Genomic DNA, 13,657 nt, shown 5'->3' on the forward strand with positions numbered 1-13,657 from the left:
AAGAGCTTTTGCCTCCCCCTCCCGGCACTGTGAGGCCTCCTGCTGCCTTGGCTATTTCCCTTGAGGTGCAAGCTCATTTTAAAGCCACTATTTTGGGGAAAAATACCTGTCCTTTTGGCTGATCCACCTGCTTGAGGGACTTGCTCTTCTCAATCTTGTACAGTTGGGCTTTTGCTTTCTTGAGGAGGCTGGCCACCCTCTTGTCCGTCATTGGAAGTTTGTCTGCATGAGCCAGCACTGAGCTGATGGAGGAATGTTTCATGATGCTTGCCGAAGCAGCCGGGAGACGCAGGGATTCTTCCTTTTCCACGGAAGGGACAATCAGGCCAAGTTCCAGACTGGATTTCTCTAACCCCCCTCGGCCTTTCTTGGGTAGTTTGGTCTTAATCATGGCTGCTGCTGACTCCACAAGAACTACAGCAGGCACATCTGCTGCTGGATCAGCCGCTGCCGATTTCTTCCGGCCTGCAGACTTTTTGGCAGAAGAGGAAATGGCTACATCTTCACTGACAGCAACTTTCCCTTTGGAAACCCGAGCCAATGGGAACAAAGCTGAGCTGCTCTGGATTTCTGGAGCCTTTTTCCTCCTCTCTTTCCTGGACTCCCGCTTGTTCTCTTTCTCCCTCTCTCTAGCCCTTTCTCTGCTTTTCTCCTTCTCAAGACCTTTGTCACTTTCTTTGTCTTTGGGGGGCTCCTCAGTGGCTTTGTCTTTGTTCTTGCCCCGCTCTGTCTGGGGACTTGGTGTGAACCACGGAAAGAGCGGAGCGGGGCTTCCCGAGAACAGCTCAGCCGGAACGCTTGCCTGCTTCCTCAGTCTCTGGCTTTTCTCTCCCGATTCCCCAGGATGGGAGAGGGAATGGGAAGGAAAAGGAAAAGTGGCGTTTAAGGCACTGGTGGTGAGGGAGCCCACAGAAATGCTTGTCAGTGAGGAAGAGACTGGCAACGGAGGAGTGAGAGTGGACAGGTCAGGGGTACTCAGCCTTCCACTCCTTGTCCTCATGGAGTGCGAGGGAGATCGGGGTTCGGATCGAATCGGGCTGAACACTCTCCTCTTCCGCTTCTTCGGAGAGGATCCTGCCGTAGTGCCTCCTGCAGCCGCTCGACTAACAGACGAAGGCAAGGTTACAGACTCAAAGATGCGCGAATGGGCCTCGCTCGGGGTGAACCTTGGAGCTCGAAGCAGGGGGCTCCTCTTGTGCATATCGAACCTTGTTCCAGAGTGAAGAGGGGAAAACAACCGGGCTGGACCTGCTGCTGCTCCAGAAGCTGAAAAGCCAGAGGCAAAGCCAACATCCTCGGGGGTCAGCGGTGGAGGCCTGAAGTTATCAAATATGGGCTTGCGGATGAGACCTTCTTTGGCATACTTTGCTGAGGAAAAGTACTGGGGTTCAGAGCGAGAGTGCTTCAAAGAGGTCCAACGGAAGGTTGGCTCCCGGAGGATGGACTTCCGCTTCTCTTGCATGTGAGCAGCAGAGGAAGGCAGAAAGGGGGAGGCCAAAGGGATGGTGGGAGGCATTAGCCAAGGAGCGTGGTCTGAGATGCCGGCAGTGGGCTGAAGCGGTGGGGGCGGAGTCAGGAGTGGGGGCGGAGGAGAGGAGGAAGATGGTGGCGGTGGCTGCTGGGACACACTTTGGAGGCTGGGCAGTTTCTTAGCTGCTTGAGGCACAACATTTCTCTCCGCCATAGAAAACCTCCTCCTCCTCCTCTCACCACTCTCGTTATCAGGGGACGGGGAGATGGGCAACGGAGGGTGAGCTTCCGGAGTATTGCTGCGTTCTTCAGACAAGGCCTGCATCTCTTCCGAGGCCTGAGAATCTGTGGATGTATCAACGCTGGGGCTGCTGGACCGTGAGGAATCTGAAGACCCCTGAGAGGAGTGCTGAGAGGCGCCACTGGACTTCTCGCTGGACCCACAAGAGGGAGCACTGAAGCGGCTATTTGGAGTGGACTCCAGGCGGGCTATTTTGATTGGCGGATCATAGTCTTCGTCTTCAATGAAGCGCTTGGGAGTTTTAATGATCCGTGAAGAGATAGCACTCACCACTGGCATGATGAACTGCCGGATGTTTTTGAGCTGTGTCCTTCCCTTCCGGCCCTGAAGCTTTGCTGCCTCTTTCTCAATCTTCTTTTGGGCCCCCTTTTTTGCCCTCTGTAAGAGCTGCTTAGCAATTGTGGCATCTGTCCTCTTGGAGGAAGGAATGATCCGGACCGGCCTGCGGGGGCTCTGCCGAACAGCTGGCTTCTCGTCTCTGGAGAGAGGTGGGACTCCATCTTTCTCCTTTCGCACCTTCTGGCCTTTCTCTAACGGAGAACTCACAACAAGAGCCGGAGCAGTCTTCAAGCGGTCAGACGAGGGTGGCCTTCCTCTTCTGCGTACAATCTGAACCCCTTTTCTCCCAATCTGGAGTTTTCCCGATTTGAATTTAGACTTCAGAGGAGAGAGTTTGCCTGCTCTTAGTTTCTTGATTTTTGCAGCATGCTGAAATGCAGCAGATGGTGCTCGCTTTATTTTCTTTAGGTTCTCTTTTTCCTCCTTGCCTCCCTTCTGAGCATCTGGAGTGACCTCTGTGCGGGTGATCTTGAACTTCACACTGCTAAGGGCAGGGGGCCTTCCTCGTCGCTTTTCTGCGCTTTTCAATTCTTTGTTCTTTAATTTTTCCATGGAGATGGACTCTGGTTTGCTTGAAGGCGCATACACTGGCAAGGACTCTGAGAGCACAACTGAACTTCGGTCTGAGCTGTTTCGGGGTCTCCCACGAGGTTTGCGCGCATTAGGCTTGACTAAGGTTGCCCATGAAGAAAAAAGGAGAAATATACATTAAGCTTCTCTATATACTGCACACACCACCTCTTGTAAGACAGGAACAACTGCCTACATTGCAAAGTCACATGGCATACAAACAGGCTACGGAACCCAAATCAAACAGAACTTTCCAAACAAGCACATGTACACCAAGCAATCCCACTGGAATCAACGGATCTGCTACAGGAAAAAGACTTCTCTCCAGCTGACTGTAAGGGACCATAGCTTTCCCAGGAATTTAAAAGTTACCATAAAAGCTAGTCGTTCTTGAGATTAGTTGGTAACCTCCCCTCCCCTCTTTCTAGAAATGCAGACCAAGGATGGCATTCAGAACAAGCCAAACTGAGAGCTGAATGTGTCTGGTTGTATTGTTTAGGTTTAACCCACTTCTCACTTTAAGGACAGATGGGAGGTATTATACAACATGCACTTGATCTGAAGCTACTCAAGTACTCAGCTCATTGCTCCTCAGGCAAAGACTGTTGTAAGGCTCCTTTTCACAGTCTCCCCGGCCAAACAAGAAATAGTACTATGCTGGGGAAATGAATCCAACCAATGCTGCTTACCTGGAAGTGAGCTAGGACAGAAACCCAGAGCATGAAGTCAAGTGTGGGGCAGGGAGAAATGGCCTCATGGATCCCTGGCAGGCCTAATTTGGCCTATGGGCCAGAGGTTCCCCATCCTGTAGTAGAGCTTAATCCCATTCCCATAGGAAAGTCATCTCCCATGGAGAAGGCGGGGAGGCATAACACATGTTGCAGGTTGGACCCCACTAACCAGAGCAGTCATCTATAGATCCCATCAGAGCAAACTCCTGTGAACAGTGCAAGACAGCAGCAAACGGGACGTACCTGTGGGAGACTTTGCGGGGCTTTGTCCTTTGGCCTCGTCATCTGAACCGAAGCCTAGGAACTGCTCATCCTGCAAAAACAGAGAGATGGTGTAAAAAAGGAAAGAAAAGATTAGAAGTATCTACAGCAATGCTCAATGCCTGCTCCCAAATAAGTCGAGGCTGAAAGGCAATTAGTAACAAGCTCCATGGGCTGTGTGTTGGACCAATGTAAGGCTATCAACAGCTACTAGCCATGATGGCTGTGGACTACTTCCACTATTGGAGCAGTATGGTTCAGAATACCATCTTGGCCCCTTCTGGGAGGAAGGGAGGTATATAAATTTAATAAATAAATAAATAAATTTCCCGCATGTTCTGTGGCATCAAATACTGCCAACTGCAGACATCTTGAGTAACAAAGGTGGCCTTTATTTATTAGCAGAATGCCTGCCCCTGGGCTGGGCTGGAGAGGACCCTTGGGGTATACTGTACCCAAAGAGATGCCTACTGAGCAGGAGCCAGGCTGCCACCCACATTCAGCACAGGAGGGCAAGTCCGGCACTGACTGCAACAAGGACCTGCAAGGGCAGTGCCTGCAGTTCCCCCACAGGAAGAAATGGCAGCTGTTCAATTACCTGGGAGAAAGGAAGGAGGCACACTTTGGGACAGGCATAGGGGTGGATAAACCTTGCTGGCTCCTCTCCTGTGCATTCCCAATTGCAGCCAGTTTACTCGCCCGGCAGACCATAATGGGAGCCACTGAGAGCCAAGCCTCTTCCCAACTACAAGATTCAGGCAAGATGGGCAAGAGTTCAGTGAAGGCAATTGTTCCAAGCACAGAAGCAGGCAGAGGGGAGGTGGCAGGAGGGTCCCATCCAGGCCAAGCAGAAAGCAGCCACTAGGGCAGGCAGCAGGTCCAGGACAGCCTATGCAGGAGGATGTGCCAGCCCTGCTTGCTAGGGCTTTTCGCTGCCAACAGTAGGCAAGAAAAGTACTGGAGCGACATCCCCAAGGTGGTACCTGCCTACTCAGACTGGGGCTATGGAGAGCTTTGGCTCGTATTTCAAGCTCTTTATATCCATCAGGGCTGGAGGCTCACGGTCATCGCTGGGCAGGGGAGGTCACTCAGGAGGGTGGAGGCCAGCCCCCACTTTGTGAGCAAACCCCTTCAACAGTACTTTGGTGTAATGAGGTACCTCATTTTGTTCCTGGCTCTGCCCAGTGACAAAGATGTTGCTTCCAGTTTCCCATATTCAAATTTAACAGGTCACCCTTGTAACCTGCTCTTCCCAGGGAATGTAGATCATTCCACAGACACCTGGGGGACACACTCTCTCTCTCTCTCTCACACACACACGCACGCACAGAGGTGTGCTTGATACAGGAAGGAACATGGATTCTGGGGAGAGCCATGCTGCAGGCTATAGGTAGGAACAGCTAATTGAAGAGGATTCATTTGCTGGAAGTCAGTGTGAGAAAAGCAACTCGGAGGAGCAGCTGCTTTTGGCTGCCTTTCTTCAACATACGCAACACAGTCAGGACTGAGGAGGCAAAGAGGTGGTCTGTTTTTCAGCATTACGTCAAGCAGCAAACTCTCCTGCCAGCATTGGGGGAGGGGTAAGTAAGGGGAGGGAAGGATGCATACATAACCATGTAAAGAAAATCTGACAACATGACTGCGGATTCCTCTAAAGGAGCTCATTTCATGAAAGACAAACTCAGCTGCAGTGCCTGCATCCAAGCTGAATTAAGCAGAGCTGCATAAGGAGCGGCGTAGTGGAAGTGTATCATGCTCAGAGGCTCTGGTTTTGCACACAGCACTGCAAAAAGCAGCCTCCTCCTCCTCCGGCAGCCACTCCCCTTGGACACGTGGGGCTCCCTGCAAGAAGTAAACAATGTTTGGCAGAGGAAGAGCTGAGGCTTCCTCTACAAAGCTGGCCCAAAGCGCAGCTGGTTAACACCAACAGGGGCTGCTCTGGAAAGCACAAGGGCAGCCTTTGTAGCTCCTAAGCTGGGAGAGATCCATGGGACAAGCAAGCAGGGGAGTGGGGATCCTACCAAAGCTTCATTTCTTCCATCTCCCCCTTCCTAGAAAGCCACGCATACCAATCCTAGGCATCCTGAAAGAAACAGCAGCCTTGACTAACAGCTGGCAAGGCAAAGCTGGCCTCTGACCAAGTTCAAGGAAGGACATTCACCAGGATCAAAGGCTGCAAATCCTCTTTGCAACTACATCTTGCTGTTGTGAGTTCAACTTAATGAGGAAGACCGAGGCAGAAATCCACAGCAATTCTGGAAAACCCAGAAACATAATCTGGGTATCCCAGTCCTCAGTTCCATGACTCAAAGCACTTTGACAACAGTTTGCCTTCCAATTTCAGCAACTCCAAGCTGGCATTGATCCCATAATATCACCCCTCTTGCCCAACAGAATTGAGTGCTCATGATCTCCACTTGTAGAATGACCACAGCCTCATCTTACTGAATTTTTGGCCTGATGTATCTGTTCATGCTTAGCCACTGAACTCTCTTCTGCCTCTATTACCAGCCACCAAGGAGGAGCGCCTTAACTCTAGTAGCTGTTTTCTACACAGAGAACGGCACCGCTGTTTGAACATGCATCCTCATGCAGAAACCCCAATGTACAAGCACGTATTTAAAGTGGTATACAAACCATGTCATAATATTTGGTCAGACTATTAGAAATCTTTGGTCAAGAGCCTTGTCAACCAGCTTGAACACCATCATTTTTATGTACAAGCCCATTTGTGCATCCCTGTACTGGACGCAAAGCAATTCCTGAGTGAAATTTTGATATTTTTCTTTTCTACCAGTAAAAGCACCTCACTCCTTCCTTTTGCTTTTGTATGAAAGTCACTGGCACACCCTGTTGTTTAATATTGTGATGTTCTCTCACAGAGAGCCTTTTGGAAAGATTAAGGTTGTCTATTACAAATGCACCAGAGGTGGATGTATAGATTTGGACATGGGACATCTAGTTGTTTTAAAAGGATGATGCACAGAATTTGATGCTGATTTTTTTGTTCAGTTTGTTTCTAAATCATGATTTTTCAAAATGTTGAATAAAATAAATAGTATTGTGATGTTTGTAACTGAAAGCCAAAAATGATTTAATAAAAAGTATACATTTTGACCCCTTCTCACACACATAGTGCTTTCCCATAGATTGTGGGATGCAAACATCACAACCATGCCAGTTTTATCTGAACAGCTGGTGAGAAACATCCAAAAGTGAATCCATGATTGTGGCAGAGCTGGGCTGTTTCTTCTTGCCTGGAGGCAACTTTGAATCACAAAGCTGTGCCGTCCTGCATCTCTCTCCTGGATAGCACCACACTCTGGTATAGCAATGGGGCAGGTGCCATGAGGCAGGACATTTGGGCAATTTGTTCAGCACCAGCAAAAGGGGCAACAGGGGCACTGGAACTGGGTGAGACAGCAGGCCCACGAGGGAAGAGCAGACAGATTTGAGAGTTACTGGCAGGTGGTGTGAAGAGAGAAGCCCCTCCTGCTCACTTCTGGAAAGGCCCATCCAGATCAACTTTAGCTGAGACACAAGCAGAAGCTGCATTCACCTTTTCAATGGTTCACTCAGCAATAGCTTCGAGGGCCATATACCTTCTTCACAAAAATGAAGCCGGAAATTCCTCCATCTTCTGTCACATCTGATGTGACAGATTATTTAACTTCCATTGGCAGTTTGCCTTACATAAGAATTTCCATGTTGGGTCAGACCAACGTTTCACTGGAGTGTGTGAAACTGGAGATTTCTTTTGATAGTTGAGAGCTTCATGATCTCTGTGTGTATGAAGGCTGAACGTCTGCATCTCACAGCCACTTGTACAGCTATTCTAGCCACCCTGCTTGGAAGGGCAAGTCAAAGAAGAACAACCTCCCCGTATTTCCTTTCCCGTCTCTGTAAGAGAGAGCTGCTCCCAAAAAAATCTCCAATAGGATTCTAGCGGAGGGTGGCTCAGGGGCCAGTGATTTTTTCACAGAAAAATTTCAGCTTCCTAAGTTCACTTTTAATAATGAATGGATGCCAACTGCAAAAGCATTATTAGGCAAGATTGGCAGTTTGAATGTTTTTAGCGTTGTTTACTAAATACAAGTAAAAAGGATATGCTAAATTAGATCAGTCTCTAGGGCATCAGAACATTTTTCAATACCAATTGAAAAATTTCTGATGCAAATTGGAAATTTGCATAGCCTAATTTGCATAGAAAACTTTCCCAGAAAACCCACAATACTATCAGGGACTGTTATGTCTTCTCAGAACTGAGGCAGAAGGGGTGGAATCCGCTTAGCTTTAAAAGAGTGCAGCTGTGGAAGGGTCTCCACCTTGTCTCAGTGAGAACCTAACAGAAAAAAAGCCAATTCCAAAAGATGCGAAAAAAGTTGAGCATGTCTTGCTGATCCCTCAAGGGAGTTGTGGCAAAACTGGTGCAATTCAGCAAGTCTTTGGAAGGCTTTGAGAGAACAACATGGTCAAAGCAGCACTTTGCAGACACACCAGAAGCTCTCCATGTGGAAGGAGGATATGGATTTGCTAAAGAAAACCAGTCCAAGTTGCCAGAGAAACAGGACCATGAGACAAGGATCTTATTGTGCCAACATTTAAAGATGATTTATCAATTTCAGTAAAGCATACCTTGGCTTTTCATTTCTCCTTCCAGAGCCAGGAAGATAATACAACAGCGTCTATATTTAATTTTATTTATTTAATTAAGCTTATATACCGCCCGACTAGCAACAGCTCTCTGGGCGGTGAACATTAAAAATACAATAAAAATAACACAAAACTGTACACAAAACTGTACAGTCTAAAATCAAAATATAATAATTTAGAATTAACAGGAATTAATTATACTATACTAGATAAAGCAGCAACCAACCAACCTGGCAAAGAAGCCCCAGAAAGTGGGTGGTGGTGGTTGTGGAGGTGGAGGTGAGCACCACCCCAACAGGGTGTCTGCTTCACACCTGCTTAAGAGGCCTGTGCCAGAGCAGAAGGCAGGCAGCTCACTAGACAAAGAGGAATAAGGAGGCTTCATGCCCTGTAGCTTAGGCTGCAGGCAGCTCCCACAGAGCGCTGCTCCAGCTTCAGTTCTGCTGCCCTTCACCAAGTCAGACCATTGGTCCATCTAGGGCTCTCCAGGGCTTCAGGCAGGAGTCTTTCTCTGGCCCTACCTGGAGATGCCACTGGGTCTTGAACCTGGGACTTTCTGCACGCAAAGCTGATACTCAGCCAGTAATGGCTGATGAGATGGCACAGGGAGAGGGGGGGGCTGTTGCTCTCTTGGTTTCTGGATGCCGCAGGTTGCTGAGAGAGAAGGGGCGAGGCACAGGGAGATGGGTGGAGCAGGCGCATCAGATTGGCTCTACTGCATCAAGCTCCCTGCACCTTGCCCTCCCGGTCTGCAGTAGCAGCAGCCGCCCAGCGTACCTGGAAACCAGGAGCGCAATGGCAGCATGGGTCAGCACTCTGAGCCACACCCCTCTTTGTGCAGGAAGTGTCCACTGGAAACAGTTTTGCCTCCCCTCAGTTCTACTGACTGTTCCTCAGAGTCCTGCAACATGCAAGCCTTTCACCATGAGGACTTTGAGAAAATTCAAATGGTTAAGCAGAAGTGACAGGTCTTACAAGGCCCATCTTGGCAGATTCTAGATCCTTCTAGATAACTTCCAGCACAAAGGATAATATTTTTCTTCCCCACCTCCTATGCGTACTAAATGTAAAAAAACACAACCACCCTCAATAAAAAACTAGAAATCGTTTTGGAAACACAAAAGATAATATTTAGGCTTAGTTAAATACAAGCAAAGAGGGCATGTGTCTTTAAATGGCATCCTGACATTTTGGGGTTAATCTGAAGTTTAAGCTTCAGAGCACAGAATGACAGCCAATCAGATGTCATGGACTGTGTGTTGGACTGGGATGACCAGGGTACCTCTCAACCTAAGTGGCATTGCAGGGTAGCAGAAACTGCAAAGGTAATTGCAGGGCTTAACCCACACAGGGCAGCAAAGCGCCAAATCCAATGATTCCTGGTTGCAGCCCAGTGGCTCCTGACAGTCCAAACACCACCTCTTCCCAGGACTCCACTAACTCTGCAGCCACAAAAATAATCCTTAAACCCCACAAGGATCACAGCTCGTTTATCAAGACATGCAGCATGGAGCTATATCATTGGGCCCAGACAACAAAGAGCCAAAATGAACAACAAAGTAGGAATAAATAATGTTTGTCTTCTCTCAGAACCCTCCCAGTTCTACCCTCCCTCAGGAGTCCAGACACAAGGAACCTCCTTTCACTGGGACTGCAAAAGAATCTTACAGGTGTGCTGGGGAGGCAGCGGTGGGGAGAGCCCATGCCTAAATATTTATCCCAGGTGTTTGCAATGCAATTTAAAATCCAAAACAAAATGGAGAAACCTATCGGTTCCCCATCGGGAAGGGTGTGAGACAGGGGTGTATTTTATCACCCTATTTGTTTAATCTATATGCAGAACATATACAGAAAGTGGGATTGGACCAAGATGAAGGTGTGAAAATTGGAGGGAGAAATATCAATAATTTAAGATATGCAGACGATACCATACTACTAGCAGAAACCAGTAATGATTTGAAACAAATGCTGATGAAAGTTAAAGAGGAAAGCACAAAAGCAGGACTACAGCTGAACGTCAAGAAGGCTAAAGTAATAACAGAAGATTTATGTAACTTTACAGTTGACAATGAGGCCATTGAACTTGTCAAGGATTATCAATAGATTGGCACAGTCCTTAACCAAAATGGAGACAATAGTCAAGAAATCAGAAGACGGCTAGGACTGGGGAGGGCAGCTATGAGAGTACTGGAAAAGGTCCTCAAATGCAAAAATGCATCACTGAACACTAAAGTCAGGATCATTCAGACCATGGTATTCCTGATCTCTATGTATGGATGTGAAAGTTGGACAGTGAAAAAAGCTGATAAGAGAAAAATCAACTTATTTGAAATGTGGTGATGGAGGAGAGCTTTGCGGGTACCATGGATTGCGAAAAAGACAAATAATTGGGTGTTAGAACAAATTAAACCAGAACTATCACTAGAAACTAAAATGATGAAACTGAGGTTATCATACTTTGGACACATCATGAGAAGGCATGATTCACTAGAAAAGACAATAATGGTGGGAAAAACAGAAGAGAGTAGAAAAAAGGAAGGCCAAACAAGAGATGGAATGACTCCATAACGGAAGCCACAGACCTGAACTTACAAGATCTGAACAGGGTGGTTTATAACATATAACAGGGTGGTTTATAACTATTGGAGGTTGCTGATTCATAGGGTCGCCACAAGTCGTAATCGACTTGAAGGCACATAACACACACACACAAAGTATCAACGTTAAAATGCCTGAAAGAATAAAAACACTTTAACCAATTGCCTAAAAAATAGTAATCTGGATGCCATACTGACTTTGGGAAGGATGTTCCACATTTAGGGTGCCATGGATCAAAATGTCCTAGTTTTTGTTGCCTTTCCAGAGTGCATGACAGACAGCAATGCAAAGGGTGCAGCAATCCCCTGTGGAGATACAATGTTGGAAACAGTTGCATCTTTTCTCCGTCTGTCATGCAGTTTTCAAGAGCACAGCACAGAAATCTTGCAGGACCAAGAACACCTGCAAGCCATTCCTCTGCAATGTCATATAAACTCACTTTGCAACTGGCACTGTACAATAAAAGCTCTTCCTCTGTTTTGGGGATGAGTAGCAAATACGGAACCAGCACCCTTACTGAAAAGGAGCACCCCACTGTCTCAGGCACATTCCGGTGCCAAGAAGAGTTGGCATATCCTGAGAAATATCTTGTGGCTGCTACTCTGCAAGACAGCCCACGCAGGGGGTCTACAGTCAAGAGACCCAATGCCCCCTGAATGGATACCTGTTCCACAGCTCCAGCAGCAGAGACAGTGATGAGCCTGAACTGAAGCCCAGAGCCAAAGGTTCAAGACTAGGAAGCAAGAATGGAAACGTGCTCCAGATCAGGGCCTTGTGAAGCTCCAAGGAGCAGGGCAACCTAAAACCTCAAAGTCACTGCCTGCCTCTTCTTTACCTAGGCTGAGTCTTTGGCTGGACAGCTCCCTTGCTGCGGTGGAACACCTTGCCTCATCAGAGTCCCGCCTGAACAGCTTCCCAGCTGCAATACAGCCACAACTCTCAGGGTCCCTGGGGGCACAGCAATTCAGTCTCCTCCAGACCTCCTCCATCCCAGTATCGCTGGGATGATAATTCACCCAGCAGCTGAGCTCCATGGTGGAGGGGGGAAGCCAACAAGCTGCTCTGAGAAAACAGACAGCAGATGCTGGTAATTATCCTAACAAAAAGATCCAGGAACAGAATGAAGGGGCTGGGGATCTTGGGGAAAGAATGCCCACATGCCAATCATTCCAGCTGCTGTACCTGCTGGTATGAGGGTCTGTGGCTTCCTCTTTCCCAGTAGACTGGAGCCAGGGATTGAACCCAGGATCTCATGCAGGCTAAGCTGTGCCACAACACACCAAAGGCCCTTTCAGTATTGGCTCTATGGCTGGGAGACTTCCCATTGATGGGGCAGTGGGGGAGCATGTCATGGATGTGACCCCTGGGAGATCAAAAGGTCCCATCAAGAGTTTTTCACCCACCTGCTCCTGTGTTATGTGGGTAGGGCAGTGATAGCCAACATGATGCCCTCCAGATTAGGATTGGATTAGGATCTCCCTCTCAGTGGTGCAGGAAGGCTCAGTTCTAATTCTGCTGCATCACCCTTTTCCCATCTAAAGTTACTGCTGCCCCTAAAGGGAGCATTTCTCCCTTGAGGAGGCCACGTGTGCACTGCCCTAGGTTGGGATTCAGATTTGTACCCCTTTCCCATTGACCTACTGGCAGAGCTTGGAAAAGTTACTTTTTTGAACTACAACTCCCATCAGCCCCAGCCAGCATGGTCACTGGATTGGGCTGATGGGAGTTGTAGTTCAAAAAAAGTAACTTTTCCAAGCTCTGCCTACTGGGCAGCTTATAGGTTAGCTTCCTGTGGGCTTGCTCTTGTAGCGTCCATTCTTCTTTGTCCATGTGGCTCTGGCTCTTCCTTGCCAGAAGTACCTCCTCCTCTACCAATACAAACATACTGTCTGCCAAGTTACCAGCATGGCCTATGTAGTATCACTGGCCCCATGACAGGACTCAGCCCTTCTCCTGGGAAGCCTCTGGGTTCCAATTGGTGGGGCATGGAAGGCCTTTGCTAGAGGAAGTGCTGTTGTTTATTTCTGGGAGCATCCATGTGTGTGGGGGGGAAGAGTCTTTCTGCTGGTGCTATATGTTGATTGGTGCATTGCTAATGTGGGGACATCCTCACCAACTGGTGGATAGCAGCAGAGTTTTTGGGGAGGCTCTGGGAGTGTCTATCAGTGTCACTACATCAGCTTTTGTTTGTACAGTAGGAACCACTCATACAGCGGGTTACGTTCCAGACCCCTGCCGAAAAGCGGAACTCCGTCAATAAAATGGTGCCCGGTGCCTGAAAACCACCATAAAAGTGGAACAAGCTCTGTGTGAGTGGGGCCTTACTCTAATTGAACACTGCCGTATTAGCGGAACGCCGAAAAGCAAGGCCCTACTGTATAGGTGCTGTTGTGCCACTGCCTGCTGCTGGCTGGGCATAGAATCATAACATTGTACCAGCCGTGAGCTTTGCGTAGTGGAAGCATAGAACAGGGCTGCATACCCATGATGACCTCGAGAAATTATTTCTGAGAACTTAGGTTTCTGGTTTTCCTCTTCTCTAGAAATGCTGTTTAAGATTAGGCAAGATGCTGTTTATGTTGCCTTCACTGTTTTCTGTTGGTGTGACTTATAGTTTTACAAATAAATAAATGAACCCCTCTTTCTCCAAAGATCACCATTACATACTGCAAAGTCCTACAGGACAGAGCCAGCACCTTTCACTTGCTTGCCATAAATCACTGTTTTTGCAAAA

At 48.0% G+C, this 13,657-nt stretch overlaps 1 protein-coding gene across 3 annotated transcripts in view; it reads right to left on the reverse strand.

Moving 5' to 3' along the window:
* KMT2A (lysine methyltransferase 2A) overlaps positions 1 to 13,657 on the reverse strand; it is a 54,579-nt gene that overhangs the window by 35,311 nt on the left and 5,611 nt on the right. For all 3 annotated transcript variants that reach the window (XM_061593194.1, XM_061593191.1, XM_061593193.1), the window contains exons 2-3: positions 3,655 to 3,724; positions 107 to 2,781 (exon numbers count right to left, since the gene is read on the reverse strand). In XM_061593194.1, the coding sequence (XP_061449178.1) occupies positions 107 to 2,781; positions 3,655 to 3,724 (2,745 nt within the window). The remainder of the gene's footprint in view (positions 1 to 106; positions 2,782 to 3,654; positions 3,725 to 13,657) is intronic.

The sequence above is a fragment of the Rhineura floridana genome, chromosome 12 (genome assembly GCF_030035675.1).
Source record: "Rhineura floridana isolate rRhiFlo1 chromosome 12, rRhiFlo1.hap2, whole genome shotgun sequence".
In the NCBI taxonomy this organism is placed as follows: Eukaryota; Metazoa; Chordata; class Lepidosauria; order Squamata; family Rhineuridae; genus Rhineura; species Rhineura floridana.